Genomic DNA, 13,776 nt, shown 5'->3' with positions numbered 1-13,776 from the left:
CCGTCGTTTTTCTGAAAATCGTCGATATCTTGGCTGCGGCCTGTCACACACAAACGGTGTTTCGTCTGAAACTTTCCGTCGGCACAGACCAAAGAATGTAAACAAACATGGAGTCCACGCTGCGGCAAAGATACGCTGCTCTGAACCTAATACTGTGTATTAGAGACTTAGACGAGCTAAACCAAAAAAGCTCATGGTTGGCTCGTCGGGAAAGAAAGTGTACCACAGGCTGTTAAAAGAGCTGAGTTTAGAGGATCATGAGATCGTTTGCCTGCAACGATGAAAATCGACGGAACGATGAAAAATCGACGGAAATCGCATTAATCGACGGAAAAAGTGCTAGTGTATCACACTAGCACTTTTTCCGTCACGATTTCCGTCGATTTTTCATCGTTCCGCATGAACTTATCGCATGAATTTGTCAGACGATCAGGATCGTTTCCGCCTGCAAATTTCCGCCTTTGTTTACATTTCCAAGACCAAGACCGAGACTTTCCGCGTGGCTTCAATCTGTCTCAAACGCTCTCCTGCAGTGACAGCCTTCCTCATCCTGGTGTCACTTCTGGCAATAAGAGGTGTCACTAACTCCAGAAGTCTGTGGTACTGGCTCTTGTCCAACCTGATCCAATTCTTCAGAGTCTCATGATCCTCTAAACTCAGCTCTTTTAACAGCCTGTGGTACACACTTTCTCTTTCCCGACGAGCCAACCATGAGCGCATCCATGCACGCTTTTTGGCTTGTTTAGCTCGTCTAAGTCTCACAATACACAGTATTAGGTTCAGAGCAGCGTATCTTTGCCGCAGCGTGGACTCCATGTTTGTTTACATTCCTTGGTCTGTGCCGACGGAAAGTTTCAGACGAAACACCGTTTGTGTGTGACAGGCCGCAGCCAAGATATCGACGATTTTCAGAAAAACGACGGAAAAAGTTGACGGAAAAAGTGCTAGTGTGACACCGCCTTTACTGCCAACAAATTTGACAACTGTTGGATGTCGGCATTGGGAGTTCAATGAAGAAGACAGTAAATTTCCAATTTTCATTATTTTATTACATAAAATGTACTCTAGGCTGTTTTGAACATCGGTTTATCGCAACAGGTGAGATGATATGTGCTAAAATTACATATTTTTTGAGCTTTAAGCTGGCGCCACACTGGACCCAAATCTGGCGAGCACGAGCTCTTGCTGGCAGCTTTTGCTCTCGAGCAAGTCACTGTTGTCGTCACACTGACGAGGGTCGAGCGACGAGCAACATTGTAAACAAAGCCTCAACCATGGTGCTTCCTACACCTACGCTTCGCATTACGGCTAAGTGTGCAGCTGTGACAGCATTACTTGCTGTTATTCAACGAGCTCAGAAGAAGAAAAGACGAGTCTGGGTTCGGTCATGGCTGAAGAGAAGGGAGACCCATGATGTGTACATCATAATTTTCTTCAGCGTAGACTTACAGAAATCTGGATGGCTGTGGTCCCATAACTCGGGATGGTCCCTGACTCTTGCTATCAAAGAGTGTACACTGAAGGAGAACAAGTGAACTTTTGAACGAGGAGAGGTGGCCATGGCGAGTGTTTGTATCAGCTGGCCTGGGCGGTCTTGGTCTTGGTCTTTGGCCAACACTACTTTTCTCAACATTATAAAATATTACAAACACCGTCAAACATAAAAGGAGTATGTGAATAAGTTTTCTAATATCATGGGTATACGGATTCAATACACTAGGTAATATATATTATTCACATATCGGTGCACCAAAGAGCTCATTTGACTGCCTGCTTGCGGCTCGCCGAGCTGCTCCCCGTCCAAGCGGCGAGCTAAACGCAGGAGCAAAAACTCGGGAGCAAGCCATCCCTCCAGCAAAAGCTGCCAGCAAAAGCTCGTGCTCGCCAGATTTGGTCCAGTGTAACGCCACCTTTAAACAGTAAATCATGGAAGTCTTTCACTCTGAGCAACAGGACAGACCCGCTCGTCGTCTGTCTCAGGTACCCGCTGCGTGAGTGAGCTGTTAGGGGCCTTTCTACTTTTCTTGGTCTTTGGACATCGTGCCTGCCGAGCCGTAGAGGTGGATGGACTTGTGGAGGAAGATTAACACCAACTCCGTCAGGAAACACAACGCCATGAGCCCTTTGAGAGAGAGAGAGAGAGAGAGAGAGAGAGAGAGAGAGAGAGAGAGAGAGAGAGAGAGGATGTCAGCATATGCTTCAAAATCGGGAGGTTTAAGACAAGTGTTTCAGACAGTCAAAATAAGGCACCTAGAATGTTTACCAATCTGTACGCACCACTCCAATTAGTAATCATTAGGAAAACAAACAAAACAAGTTACCATGGAAATAGAGCTGAGGGATGAAAATCAACTATCATCAGTATAAAGATTAAAATAAAGTATATCACAGAAGCTCATGATCATATATCGGATAAGTTATCTAGTATCTTTCCTAATGAGCAGGCCTGCTGTAGTAAAGGTTCCATTGATAAACTTCTCTTAAAGGAAAATTAGAGCTATCGAGCCATCCAAGCCTAGCATTTTTTTATATTTTTTTTATTTGACACCTTCATGTTATTATTTACTAAAACAATATTAGTTGAAACTATTAAAACATTACTTTTACTTGATATAATCTTGTTTACCTATTGATATCTTTTGTTAGTGTAATTTGAATATAGCGACTTTGTGTTCCCTTCAACAAGTTTGCTAAATTGAGTGCTTGCTGTTTTAAGAACGGTGCGTGGACTGGCAAAAACACGCTGTACTGACCTGCCGGAATGCCGTGCAGTATTTTCCTGAAGGCATCGATGTCGTATAGCCAGCAGGAGCCGCGACCCCCGCAGGACTCCTCCCAGAGGCAGCACGCGGTGTCTGGAGGATAAGATCATGGCCTCACGTGGCGTCAGCACGCAATGGTTGTCAGGGTAACCACAGTGTGTGGCGTGTTGCTGCCCATGAATATTTTGACGGATAAGGACGATAATAATTGTGTATCTTCATTGTTGCACATGCTTAGTATTAATTATGTGAGTGCTATTTACTTTAATGCTTTTCAAATCAGTACACTATAGTTTGTGGCAAACCACTGTGCGATGGTGTCATGTGGAGCCAAGATCCAAGCCAGATGGCAGACCAGTCCACATATATGTAATTATGTCATATATGAAAATAATGGCGCGAAATTAATAGAAGCAATGACTTTTTTTATCCGACGCTGCCGGTCCGGGTTTGTGAGAGTCCAAAGCATAATATGGCTTCCTCCCCTCGTATTGCAATTATCATTTCACTCACCTCTTTCTTCTCTGGAGCCCCTTGGCTGTTATCTGTTTGTGGATAAGTGACGAGATAAACAACATTTTAAGCTGTAATAAATTATCGCGACCCAGTACTTCGAAGAACACTGATATAAGCTCATCGTAGTCAAAGGGCCTCAGTTTTACATACCTATAGCCCAGCCGAAGACTACTGGCGCTGGAATGAAGGCTGCAAGGGCGAGGGCGGAATTGAAGACCCCCAGCCCGAGGTTTTTATCACGGGGCTCAACGCATCTAGAAAGAAAGAAAAAAATCGAATACTTGCTAATAAAGAGTTGTTGAAAAGCTGACCTGTACCCAACAACAACAATAATGATAATAATAATAATAATAATAATACATGGCTCACCTGAAGAGTATAATATTGACGGGCACTCTACTCGCTGCCAGGGTCATCTTGGTCAGCACGGAGAGGGCGAGGTACATATAGAAAGCAGGGCACTCGTGGCTACAGTAACCATCCACTGCTGACGGCGCCCCTGACCACCCTCCTGACAAAGGTGCTGACGAAGTGGCTGACGGTTGGATGTGACTGGAGGTGTTCATAATAGTAGCAACGCAAGTGCATTTTTCATATACCTAAGGGGAGAGAGAGAGAGAGAGAGAGAGAGAGAGAGAGAGAGAGAGAGAGAGAGAGAGAGAGAGAGAGAGAGAGAGAGAGAGAGAGAGAGAGTAAAAATCATATCAATAATAATAAAGAAACAGGATGTGTTGCACTCCTAATACAAAGAACGAAAATCACACTCGAACGCGTCAAATCAAACCTTCTTGGTGGTCGTGGTGGTGAAGTTCGCAGTGGTGGCGCTAGAGTTCGTAGTTGTGAGAGAGGCGAAGGGCGAAGTGAAAGATGTACACCCAGCGAAACAAGCACTGTAGAAGGTGTCACGCCCATCTACACACACTGGGGAGAACTTTGAGGTACAGCTGCACTCCGTTAGGCACTCCCCCAACTCCCCCTCCACCCCTGAGGCTCCAGAGGCGTCAAGAGGACCTGGGGAAGGGACGCCGCCCCCCTGAAGAACCGTGTCCATTCCGTGTATAACTTCCCGATCACAAGAAACGTTAACCTGAGGAGGAAAGGAGATAAAGACAGAGGTTAATGAAAGTATACACCCTGTTCACGTTAACTTGGCGAATTAGCCCCGCTCTCTTCCCCATTAAGTTCATTTTATTGGATAATCAACAAGCAAGCCACGCCCCCTCTTCACCTCAGGCTGCATGTGATAGGTGGATGCCGGGAAAGTTTAGATTATATCAAAGGATTCTGAGCTGACACACACACACACACACACACACACACAGACGAGGTGCTGACCATGCTTAGGTGCAGGAAACAGTTGAGCAACGACAGGCAAGACATGAAGGTCAGCACCGAGCGAGACCGAGGCTTGAACAAGGTCAGAGTCGAGCCGGTTATGAGCCACCCCGCCAGCGACGCCGCGAGAGCCGCCCCCGCTGACCACGCATGGAGGAAAAACAAATGATAAACCAAAAGCGTAAAATGAGGAAGCTAACTCTTTTTTGTTTTCAGAAAATTCAGACTGGTATTATCAAACGCTTCGGGTTCTTGTAACGACTACTTTTAAGCACAGAAAGGAGCTAAGTCGGGTTGCCATGAGTGTTTTCCCGTTCATAGCGCGGAAGTCTTGCAAAACTACCCTTAGGATCATAAAACCACCAATGGAACCCCTGACAGCTTCCGCGAGAACCTTTTTAAATTATGTAAAGGCTCCGAAGTTTAATAATGTCTACTCTCCCAGAACATGAAGTAATAAGAATACAATATAATACATGCATCACTTACCCTCAGCAGCATCCTCCATTATCTCTATTTGTCGCTCATTATCTAATCTATTATTCATATTCGTAAAGAGCTTAGAACACACCTATGTACTGGTTGGCCCGCGCGGCTGACATTTTGAACTGATGCTCGAGGAACTTGGGTTTGAACGTGATGTAGCCGATGAAGGAGAACCAGAAGATGGATTGATTCAAGACGATCAACATGTACACCTTGTTCTTGATCAGCCGCCGCATCCCCCCGATCAGACCTGTGTGGGAAAACGGAGAAGCTGTAAAGCCATATGTCCGGAACTCGAGTAGGTTTCTGCAAGGTACAGGTCGCGGTAAAATATATACTCGCTAGGTCACCACTGCTTCGCAAATTGATGACTTAATGGCAAAAAGGCGGAAGATGAACAGCTCTCTGTACTGTATTCAGAATACTGTTGAAAAAATATAAGTAACACAGCTTGAAAGGAGTTCGGTGCCTGCCATGATGTCTCTTAAGATTGTTGAGTACGGCTTTTGTAAACAGCCGATGCAGTAACTACTGGAGCATATGTGGTGAGAAGTCAAGGTGCAAGTGTCTGCTGACTGTGACGTGTTGGATAATGGAATGATACATGATTACTCGTTGTTGCATCTCTTAAAATGCCTGATTGAAAAATTTCTTTAAACTCGTTTGGCATGCTGTGAAATGCCTGCAGAGGCAGCATGTCTCGGTATAATGAAAGATTATTTTATATCTCTTTAATGGATTGGCGTTTGGAATTCAATAATCTTTGTGAAGAAGTATTAGACCAAATAATAGTCTATCGCCGCACAGCGTCAGGCCATGACTCATACGCGAAAAAACCTCAGACGCTATAAGTTCATGTAATCATTGCCGTCAGGTGAAATGTGTATTTTTTCCTTCTCTTCGCGGTGGTCTTGAAAAATAAATGGTAAAATGGTAAAAGGAAAAAATAACGGAATGGCAAGGCGTTAGATGGAATGTGTAATCTGACTTAGCGATAGTCTTGGAAAATAAAAAGAAAATAAAGGAAAAAGTAAAAAAGTAACGGCATGTCGAATCTAACTCCTTCGATATGATTTTGATAAATAGGAAATTAAAGGTTAAACTGACCTCTGAGCGGGCTACGGTGGGCTGGACGAAGAGTAACAGCCAAAGCCCGCACGCCCTCCCTCCCGCCCTTCTCCGCCGCCTTCCACAGCTCCCTGAGGGCCCGCCGCCGCGCCTCCGGGAGAGTCTTGGGCAGGAGTCCCAGCAGCCACGCCTCCAGGGCCAGGCACGACCCAATCACCAAGTATCCTGCAGGAACAAAAGGATAGATGGTGCAGGCCGTTAGCAGCTTGAGAATTTGAGGCCTCTCTTTTGATTGTTATGCTGCTACTACTACTACTCCTACTACTATTATATACTACTCTCTCTCTCTCTCTCTCTCTCTCTCTCTCACCTATCCACCAAGCCCCTATCCACTGCGGGTGTCGGGGAGGCAGGGGCGGCTCCAGCGATGGGTCCACCCACATGGAGAGGCACCACGAGGCAAGGGAGTACGCGCACACCGGCCCCAGGATGCGAAAGCCCCCCGAGATGGCTGTGGAATTTATTTTCTTAAATATTATATTGTAAAACCCCACCACCGCCATTTTTTACAGATCAAACTAGTGAATCTATTGAACCATCTATTAAAACTACTGAAGAAAAGGCTTAATGGTGCATGCATGTGACTTGGGATAGTTATGCGTGTGTATGTGTGTCTGTGTGTGTGTGTGTGTGTGTGTGTGTGTGTGTGTGTGTGTGACTTCGTTTACATTTTATACTGAGAATCATCTATCATTTTCCTAGATGACGTGAACTCACCCAGGAATATCGGCACTTTGTCCTTCGTCACGGCGTCGTCTAGGTAAGTGTGACCAATTGTGTAGTACATGAGGGAAGCCACACCTGCCAGCACCTGCAACGATGATAATAATAATAATAATAATAATAATAATAATAATAATAATAATAATAATAAAAATAATAATAACGATAACAACAACAACGATAACAGCTAAATCACCATATTCTCCAAAAATGGGTAAGAAAAAAATACAACTGAAGAAGAGACAAAAGCAGAAGTGTTTGTAATTCAGCTGAGCCTGTGTTGAGGATGTTCACTATATAAGTTACTGTACACGCGTCCTTCCCATTGATAATCATCCCAGGGAAAAATAAACACTCTAAAAAAAACTGAACTAAGGTACAAAAAACAACATCTACGAAAACTTGACTAACGAAAACTGAGCTGAGGTAAAAATAAAGTAAAATAAAATAAAATGAAATCAGGCATCCACGAAAACTAGACTAACGAAAACGGAACTGAAGTGAAGAAAACTAGACTAAAGTAAAAACTGAGCTTTTGTCAAAATGAAGATCAACTAACCATTCTGTACTTTCAAAATAGATAATTTCCGACGTACTGCCATTCAATCTTCCAGCGTAGGCATTTTTTAGGGTACCAAATGAAAGGGTGCGTACGAACTGGCGAGCATGGCCACTTCCTTACCTGGGCGAGGAGGTGGAGGGTGACGACGGCGTACTGCTCCGTGCTGATGTCACCTCCGCCCTCTGTGCAAGACGAGTTACTCTCTGCTCCGCCTCCTGCTCCTGCCGCCTCTTTCCCCTCCTGCTGCCCCCTGCATAGCCCCTCTGGACACACAAACAAATAAGTAAATGAATATCTATCTATCTATCTATCTATCTATCTATCTATTTCAGCTATGATCTCAGCACTCACTATTTGCGGCTGTGAGGTCATTCTGGGTCACGGAGGAGGCAAGGTCGCCGGCCCCGAAGATGAAGTGGGGACTGGTGGCGAGGAGGCAGGCGGCGGCGGCTCCGAGCATACTGAGGGCCAGCCATCGTGGTCTGTGCCCCCTCCCTGCAGCATAGGCGAGGGGGATGCCGAGGAAGAGTTGCACCAAGTCATTCCCAGTGGTGACGAAGGCTAAAGAAGGAAGGAATAAGAGAAAAGGTAATATAAGGATAGATTGCGAGGAGGGAAGATTCGAAATAGGGTGAGAACTTGAAAAGATGCAGCATACTCGAGGGGAATACCACAAAAAAAAGCTTATCCAAGTCATTCCCCGTAGTGATGAAGGCTCGGAAAGGAAGGAATGAGAGATAGGGTAATATGAGGATAGACTGCGAGGAGGAAAGATTAAAAATAGGGGGAGAACTTGAGAAATGTAGAATAAGAGAGTGGGATGGCATGGAACAGCGAGGGAAAGCTGCATCCAGTCATTCCCCGTGGTGACGAAGGCTGGGGAAGAAAGGAATGAGATATAGTGAAATATTAAGATAGACAACGAGAAAGGGAGATTCGAAAAAAGATGAGAATGTGAGAAGATGCAGAATAAGTGAGTGGAATACCGTGGAATGCCGAGGAACCAAGATGTACGAAGTCATGCCCCGTGGTTAGGAAGGCTGCATGGGGAAGGAAGGAATGAGAGACAGGGTAATGTACGGCTAGACTGCGAGGAGGGAAGATTCGAAATGGGTGCTAATGTAAGTTGATGCAGAATAAGCGAGTGGAGTGCCGTGGAATGCCAATGAAAGGCTGCACCAAGTCACTCCTCATAGTGACGAAGGCTGGGGAAAGAAAGTTTGACAGATAGGGTATAAGGAAAGACTACGAGGAGGAAATTAACATTCGAAATAGGGTGAAAACTTGAGAAATGTATGATAAGAGAGTGGAATGGCGCGGAATGCCGAGGAAAAGCTGTATCAAGTCATTCCCAGTTGTAACGAAGGTTGGGGAAGGAAGGAATAAGAGAAAGATAATATAATGATAGACTGCGAGGAGGGAAGCTGCGATAAGGGGAAGGAAGTGTAAAAAGTGGAGTGGAGAAGGAGAAAGAAGAAGGAAAGGAGATGATTACAAAGAGGAGTGAGAGAATGAAGTTATAGAAGAGAAACAAATGTAAAGAAGAGAAGAGGAAGATGGAGGAGGATGGAAGTGAGTTAGCTTATAATATTATGAGGAAGGAGAAACGTTTCGGAGGAAGCAGAAGGGAGCAGATGAGATAATGATGGGGAGGGGGGCAAGCAGTATCGCACATATGTTCATGAGGGGGGTGGGGAATAGGAGGGGAGCGAGGATAAGTAGGGGGTGGCTGATCTTAAGAGTCTAGATGTGACTATATGTATAAAAAAAAGTCGTGGATATCCATCTTATTTCCCCTGCACTTAAAATGGAGGAGGAGGAGAAAAAAAGGGGGAGGGCATAGCTGAGTGTTCCTGCTTCCAATACAAACTACTGGAGAGAGAGAGAGAGAGAGAGAGAGAGAGAGAGAGAGAGAGAGAGAGAGAGAGAGAGAGAGTCGAAACTTTTTGAACACATGGATAAAGATTAGGAAGCAGGGAGGAAATGGCAATTGCGTGCACATGTATCCGTGTGTGTGTGTGTGTGTGTGTGTGTGTGTGCTTTCTTCATCGTGTACACTGTAGAGATAACACATGAAGAGAACCGTTGATCCATTCTTTGTGAAGTTATCTCTTAAAAAGGAAGAAAAATGGAGACAATAATGCGATGCTCTGAGGCCAACGATCGTGCGTCCTCTACCCCCCCCCCCCTCTCTCTCTCTCTCTCTCTCTCCATCCAGTAGTTTGTATTGGAAGCGGAAACACTCAGCTATGCCCTCCCCCTTTTTTTCTCCTCCTCCTCCTCCACTTTAAGCTTATTTGTTCTGACTGTATTGGTTTTATAGATGTATTTTGAAAAGAATAATAAAAGGAAGGAGGTCGGTGCCTACCACCCACTCCCCCCCCCCCCCACACACACACACTCCTCCCTCCCAAAGACAGTGTAAGTACATACGTTTATACACATGTAGAAGAAAAACATAAATTGACGTATTAATACATCAATAATTCGTAACGCAGATATGAATAGTGGAAAGTCTAGAATATAGCTACGAGACGAGAGAAGCTTGCATGCATTAAACTTTACTGCCATTTTTATTAGTATTAGTATTAGTACAAGTATCATTGCGTGAGAGGAAATGTTGCAAGCGTGAAATTTCTGCTCAATCAGGTAGTATAATATTTGCTGTCGCGTTAATTGATCAGCATCATGAGAGAGAGAGAGAGAGAGAGAGAGAGAGAGAGAGAGAGAGAGAGAGAGAGAGAGAGAACATAAGAACATAAGAACGCAGGAGTCTGCAAGAGGCCGGTAGGCCTGTACGAGACAGCTCCTTTGACCCTAAGCTCCCGTGTATCTAACCCCACCTAATATCGCTGTCCATGAATTTCTCTAGTTTATTTTTGAATGTGACAATTGTATTGGCACTCACCACATGACTGCTAAGCCTATTCCACTCATCCACCACCCTGTTAGTAAACCAATTTTTGCCTATGTCCCTGTTGAATCTGAATTTATCCAGTTTAAACCCATTACTTCGTGTCCTACCCGGTTCTTTTACCAACAAAACCTTATGAATGTCTCCCTTATTAAAGAGAGAGAGAGAGAGAGAGAGAGAGAGAGAGAGAGAGAGAGAGAGAGAGAGAGAGAGAGAGAGAGATGTTGTTGATTTGTCCTCCTAGGGGAGGGCACGGGCTGGTGGGCCCATCAGAGAGAGAGAGAGAGAGAGAGAGAGAGAGAGAGAGAGAGAGAGAGAGAGAGGAATGAGAATGCAATTAAAAATATATACGCCTCCCACTTCATCTATTCCCCCCCCCTCCTCTCTCTCTCTCTCTCTCCTCCAGACATCCTTGAACTTGTGCAATGTAGTGACGCCGCCGTAGGTCACAAGAATGCCAGACCATCTGCAGTCTCTCTCTCTCTCTCTCTCTCTCTCTCTCTCTCTCTCTCTCTCAGAATTTTACTTATTTCACCTATAGAAACATCGCTTAAAGGTGTATGTCTGTGTGTGTGTGTGTGTGTGTGTGTGTGTGTGTGTGTGTGTGTGTGTGTGTGTGTGTTAAAGATCGATAGATATAATTAGATAGAGCGAGATTTAACGATTATTTGATTTTTATCTGGTAAATTATACATAATACATAGTTAGCCTACATACATACATACAAAGATACAATATACCGAGAATAACACATTAAATAATATACAAACACGTATTTTCAACAGAGTGACGGCGACGGATGAATAGAGAAAGGCGTGACAGACAGGATAGACAGGACACTAACCAGAAAGGCGTGACAGACAGGATAGACAGGACACTAACCAGAAAGGCGTGACAGACAGGATAGACAGGACACTAACCAGAAAGGCGTGACAGACAGGATAGACAGGACACTAACCAGAAAGGCGTGACAGACAGGATAGACAGGACACTAACCAGAAAGGCGTGACAGATAGGATAGACAGGACACTAACCGGACACTTTGCTGGGCAGCCTGAAACGCCTCTCAATGGTGGACAGCGTAGCGTTGGCAAAGGTATAAAACATTCCTTGGACCAGAGCCGCCGCGCTGGACAACACGATGTAAGACAGGGGCGTGGCCAGCCTCTGCAGCGCCCCGCCCACCGCACACCTGAGGGAGTGAGAGGAAAGGTTATAAGAGGACAGACTGCGAGGAGGGAAGATTCAAAATAGGGTGAGAACTTGGTAAAAAAAAAAAAAAAAAAAAATCTGCGCGTGGAATGGCGAGGGAAAGGACGGACTGCGAGGAGGGAAGATCCAAAATAGGGTGAGAACTTGGTAAAAAAAAAAAAAAAAAAACCATCTGCGTGTGGAATGGCGAAGAAAAGTCAGTGACGAAGGAAAAAATGAAAGGAAAGATAATGAGAACAGACAGGGAGGAGAGAAGATTCGATACAGGGTGAAAACTTGTTGAAAAGATCAGCATAACGAGGGGAATACCAAGGAAAAGCTGTACTAAGGCATTCATTCCCCCAGGTGACGAATTAAGGCAGAAAGGGAAGGAATGAGAGGAAAGATAACATGAGGATAGATGACGGAGGGATGATACGATAAAAGAAAGTCTAAGAGAAAAGGAGTCGTGGAGGATAAGAAAGGAAGAGGGTTTACAAAGTGACAATAACTATAGACTGACATACTACAAAAAAAATAAAAAAAAATAGCTGTGTCTTCTACGGGACCTCGAATTTCATATTTCTACGTCGAGGGTTAAACTTGATGGATATTAAAAAATGGAAGTAAAGCAGGGATATATAAAGTGACGGCAATAATAGACTTAATCAGTGTCATCCAAGGGACCTCTATAGAATCTCATAAAGGTTTGATAGTTGATAGAGATTAATAAATGGAAGTAAAGCAAAGGTCTATATGAAGTGACAGTAATAAAAGACTTACTCAGTGTCATCCACGGGGCCTAGAATCTCTTGTACTGTCTCTTCGGTGAGGGTATAATCTCTCCCCTCACTCTCCCCTTCTTCCACCACCTCCTCCTCCTCCTCCTTACTCTTCCCGCTCCTCATGTGGCAGCTCTGGTCCTTTTTCATGAGTTTTATCGCCACATATTCCTCCGTGGTCTCCGAGGCATCTCTTTCACTCGACATTATTTTGTTAGAGGATAAAAACTATAGCAACACTCCTATATTTGTCTATAAGAGTTCAGGGGGTCCACGCTTGTCACGGACCAAACTCGGCAGACTTGATTCACTCACCTGCCCGCCGCGGCACACACACACACACACACGCGTACACACGTTTGTTGCGCCTACACGCTCACACAGACGTACACACTCGCGCACGTGTAACCGATCGTGAAGGGATGTGGGATGCTTAGATATCAGCACAACCGTCTCTTGTTCTTATGCACAAACTTTTCGGTAATTTCCTCATAGCAGTCGACGTTCCAGCCCTTGTCTCGATATCACTTCCCGCAACGGTCAACCATATAATATGAGTTTTGAGCAATGCCACACGAGTATCCCAGACAGACGCTAGCTCCCGGCCCCTTCAGTTTTCGAGTCAAAATGAACGGAGTCAGGTGGTACCACAACATTTATAGAACATTTAGCAATGCTGCCAAACCTCCCGGGCCTTACATCCAAACTTTCAGGCGTTCACTCTCACTATTTATCGATTTCGTTTTCAAATTAGATGCTACAGCCGAACCTAAATTGTGAATTATAATCTGATAATCTAATACAATCATCCTTTGTGTGTTTCTTGGCATTGGATAAGGGAGAGCGTCTTATATCTGAGGGAAATGTTGCAGGCTACACTGCCAGCTACCGCCAGGCTGCCGTTAGATAAGTATTAAACTGCCACAAGGACAGCATTCTACATGAGTCCCTCTATTATGTGAGCTGGCCTTTGTAGTTGTGGCCCATTATTCAATGCATGGGTATTATTCACTTGTCTGATAAGGACGCTACAGCTACAGGGATACCTATAGCACTGCTACTCATGCCTTATTTATTTATTTATTAATTCATTTATTTACATATGTGTGTGTGTGTGTGTGTGTGTGTGTGTGTGACTTCTTTTATCTCTGCTACGAATTCTCTCTCTCTCTCTCTCTCTCTCTCTCTCTCTCTCTCTCTCTCTCTCTCAGAAATGAATGAAAGTGTTACCAAATTGGCAAAAATCCTGTGGCATCAACGTTCCTTCTTTGTTGGTTGTAATGGCCGTACTATTTACATCTCAGCCTAGCATTTTACTCTCCTTATTTTTACACACTCGATTTAATTTTCTTATTCCAAGTCCCCTTGAAATAATGA

General features: G+C 44.5%; 1 protein-coding gene across 1 annotated transcript; it reads right to left on the bottom strand.

Annotated features, from left to right (window-relative positions):
- Positions 1–376: 376 nt before the first annotated feature.
- Positions 377–13,102, bottom strand: LOC127003294 (solute carrier organic anion transporter family member 74D-like). The gene is made up of 14 exons (XM_050869765.1): positions 12,401–13,102; positions 11,461–11,618; positions 7,864–8,073; positions 7,633–7,775; positions 6,945–7,038; positions 6,538–6,678; positions 6,207–6,392; positions 5,185–5,349; positions 4,614–4,753; positions 4,063–4,365; positions 3,648–3,877; positions 3,429–3,532; positions 2,754–2,855; positions 377–2,122 (listed from the first exon to the last, which is right to left on the bottom strand). Exons 1-14 carry the CDS (start codon positions 12,604–12,606, stop codon positions 2,016–2,018), a joined length of 2,289 nt encoding a protein of 762 aa, XP_050725722.1. The 5' UTR covers positions 12,607–13,102; the 3' UTR covers positions 377–2,015.
- Between the last annotated feature and the right edge of the window lie 674 nt (positions 13,103–13,776).

Source organism: Eriocheir sinensis, chromosome 25 (genome assembly GCF_024679095.1).
Source record: "Eriocheir sinensis breed Jianghai 21 chromosome 25, ASM2467909v1, whole genome shotgun sequence".
NCBI classification, from domain to species: domain Eukaryota; kingdom Metazoa; phylum Arthropoda; class Malacostraca; order Decapoda; family Varunidae; genus Eriocheir; species Eriocheir sinensis.
The sequence above is the reverse complement of the archived record's forward strand: the minus strand, read 5'-3'. Positions and strand labels throughout refer to the sequence as shown.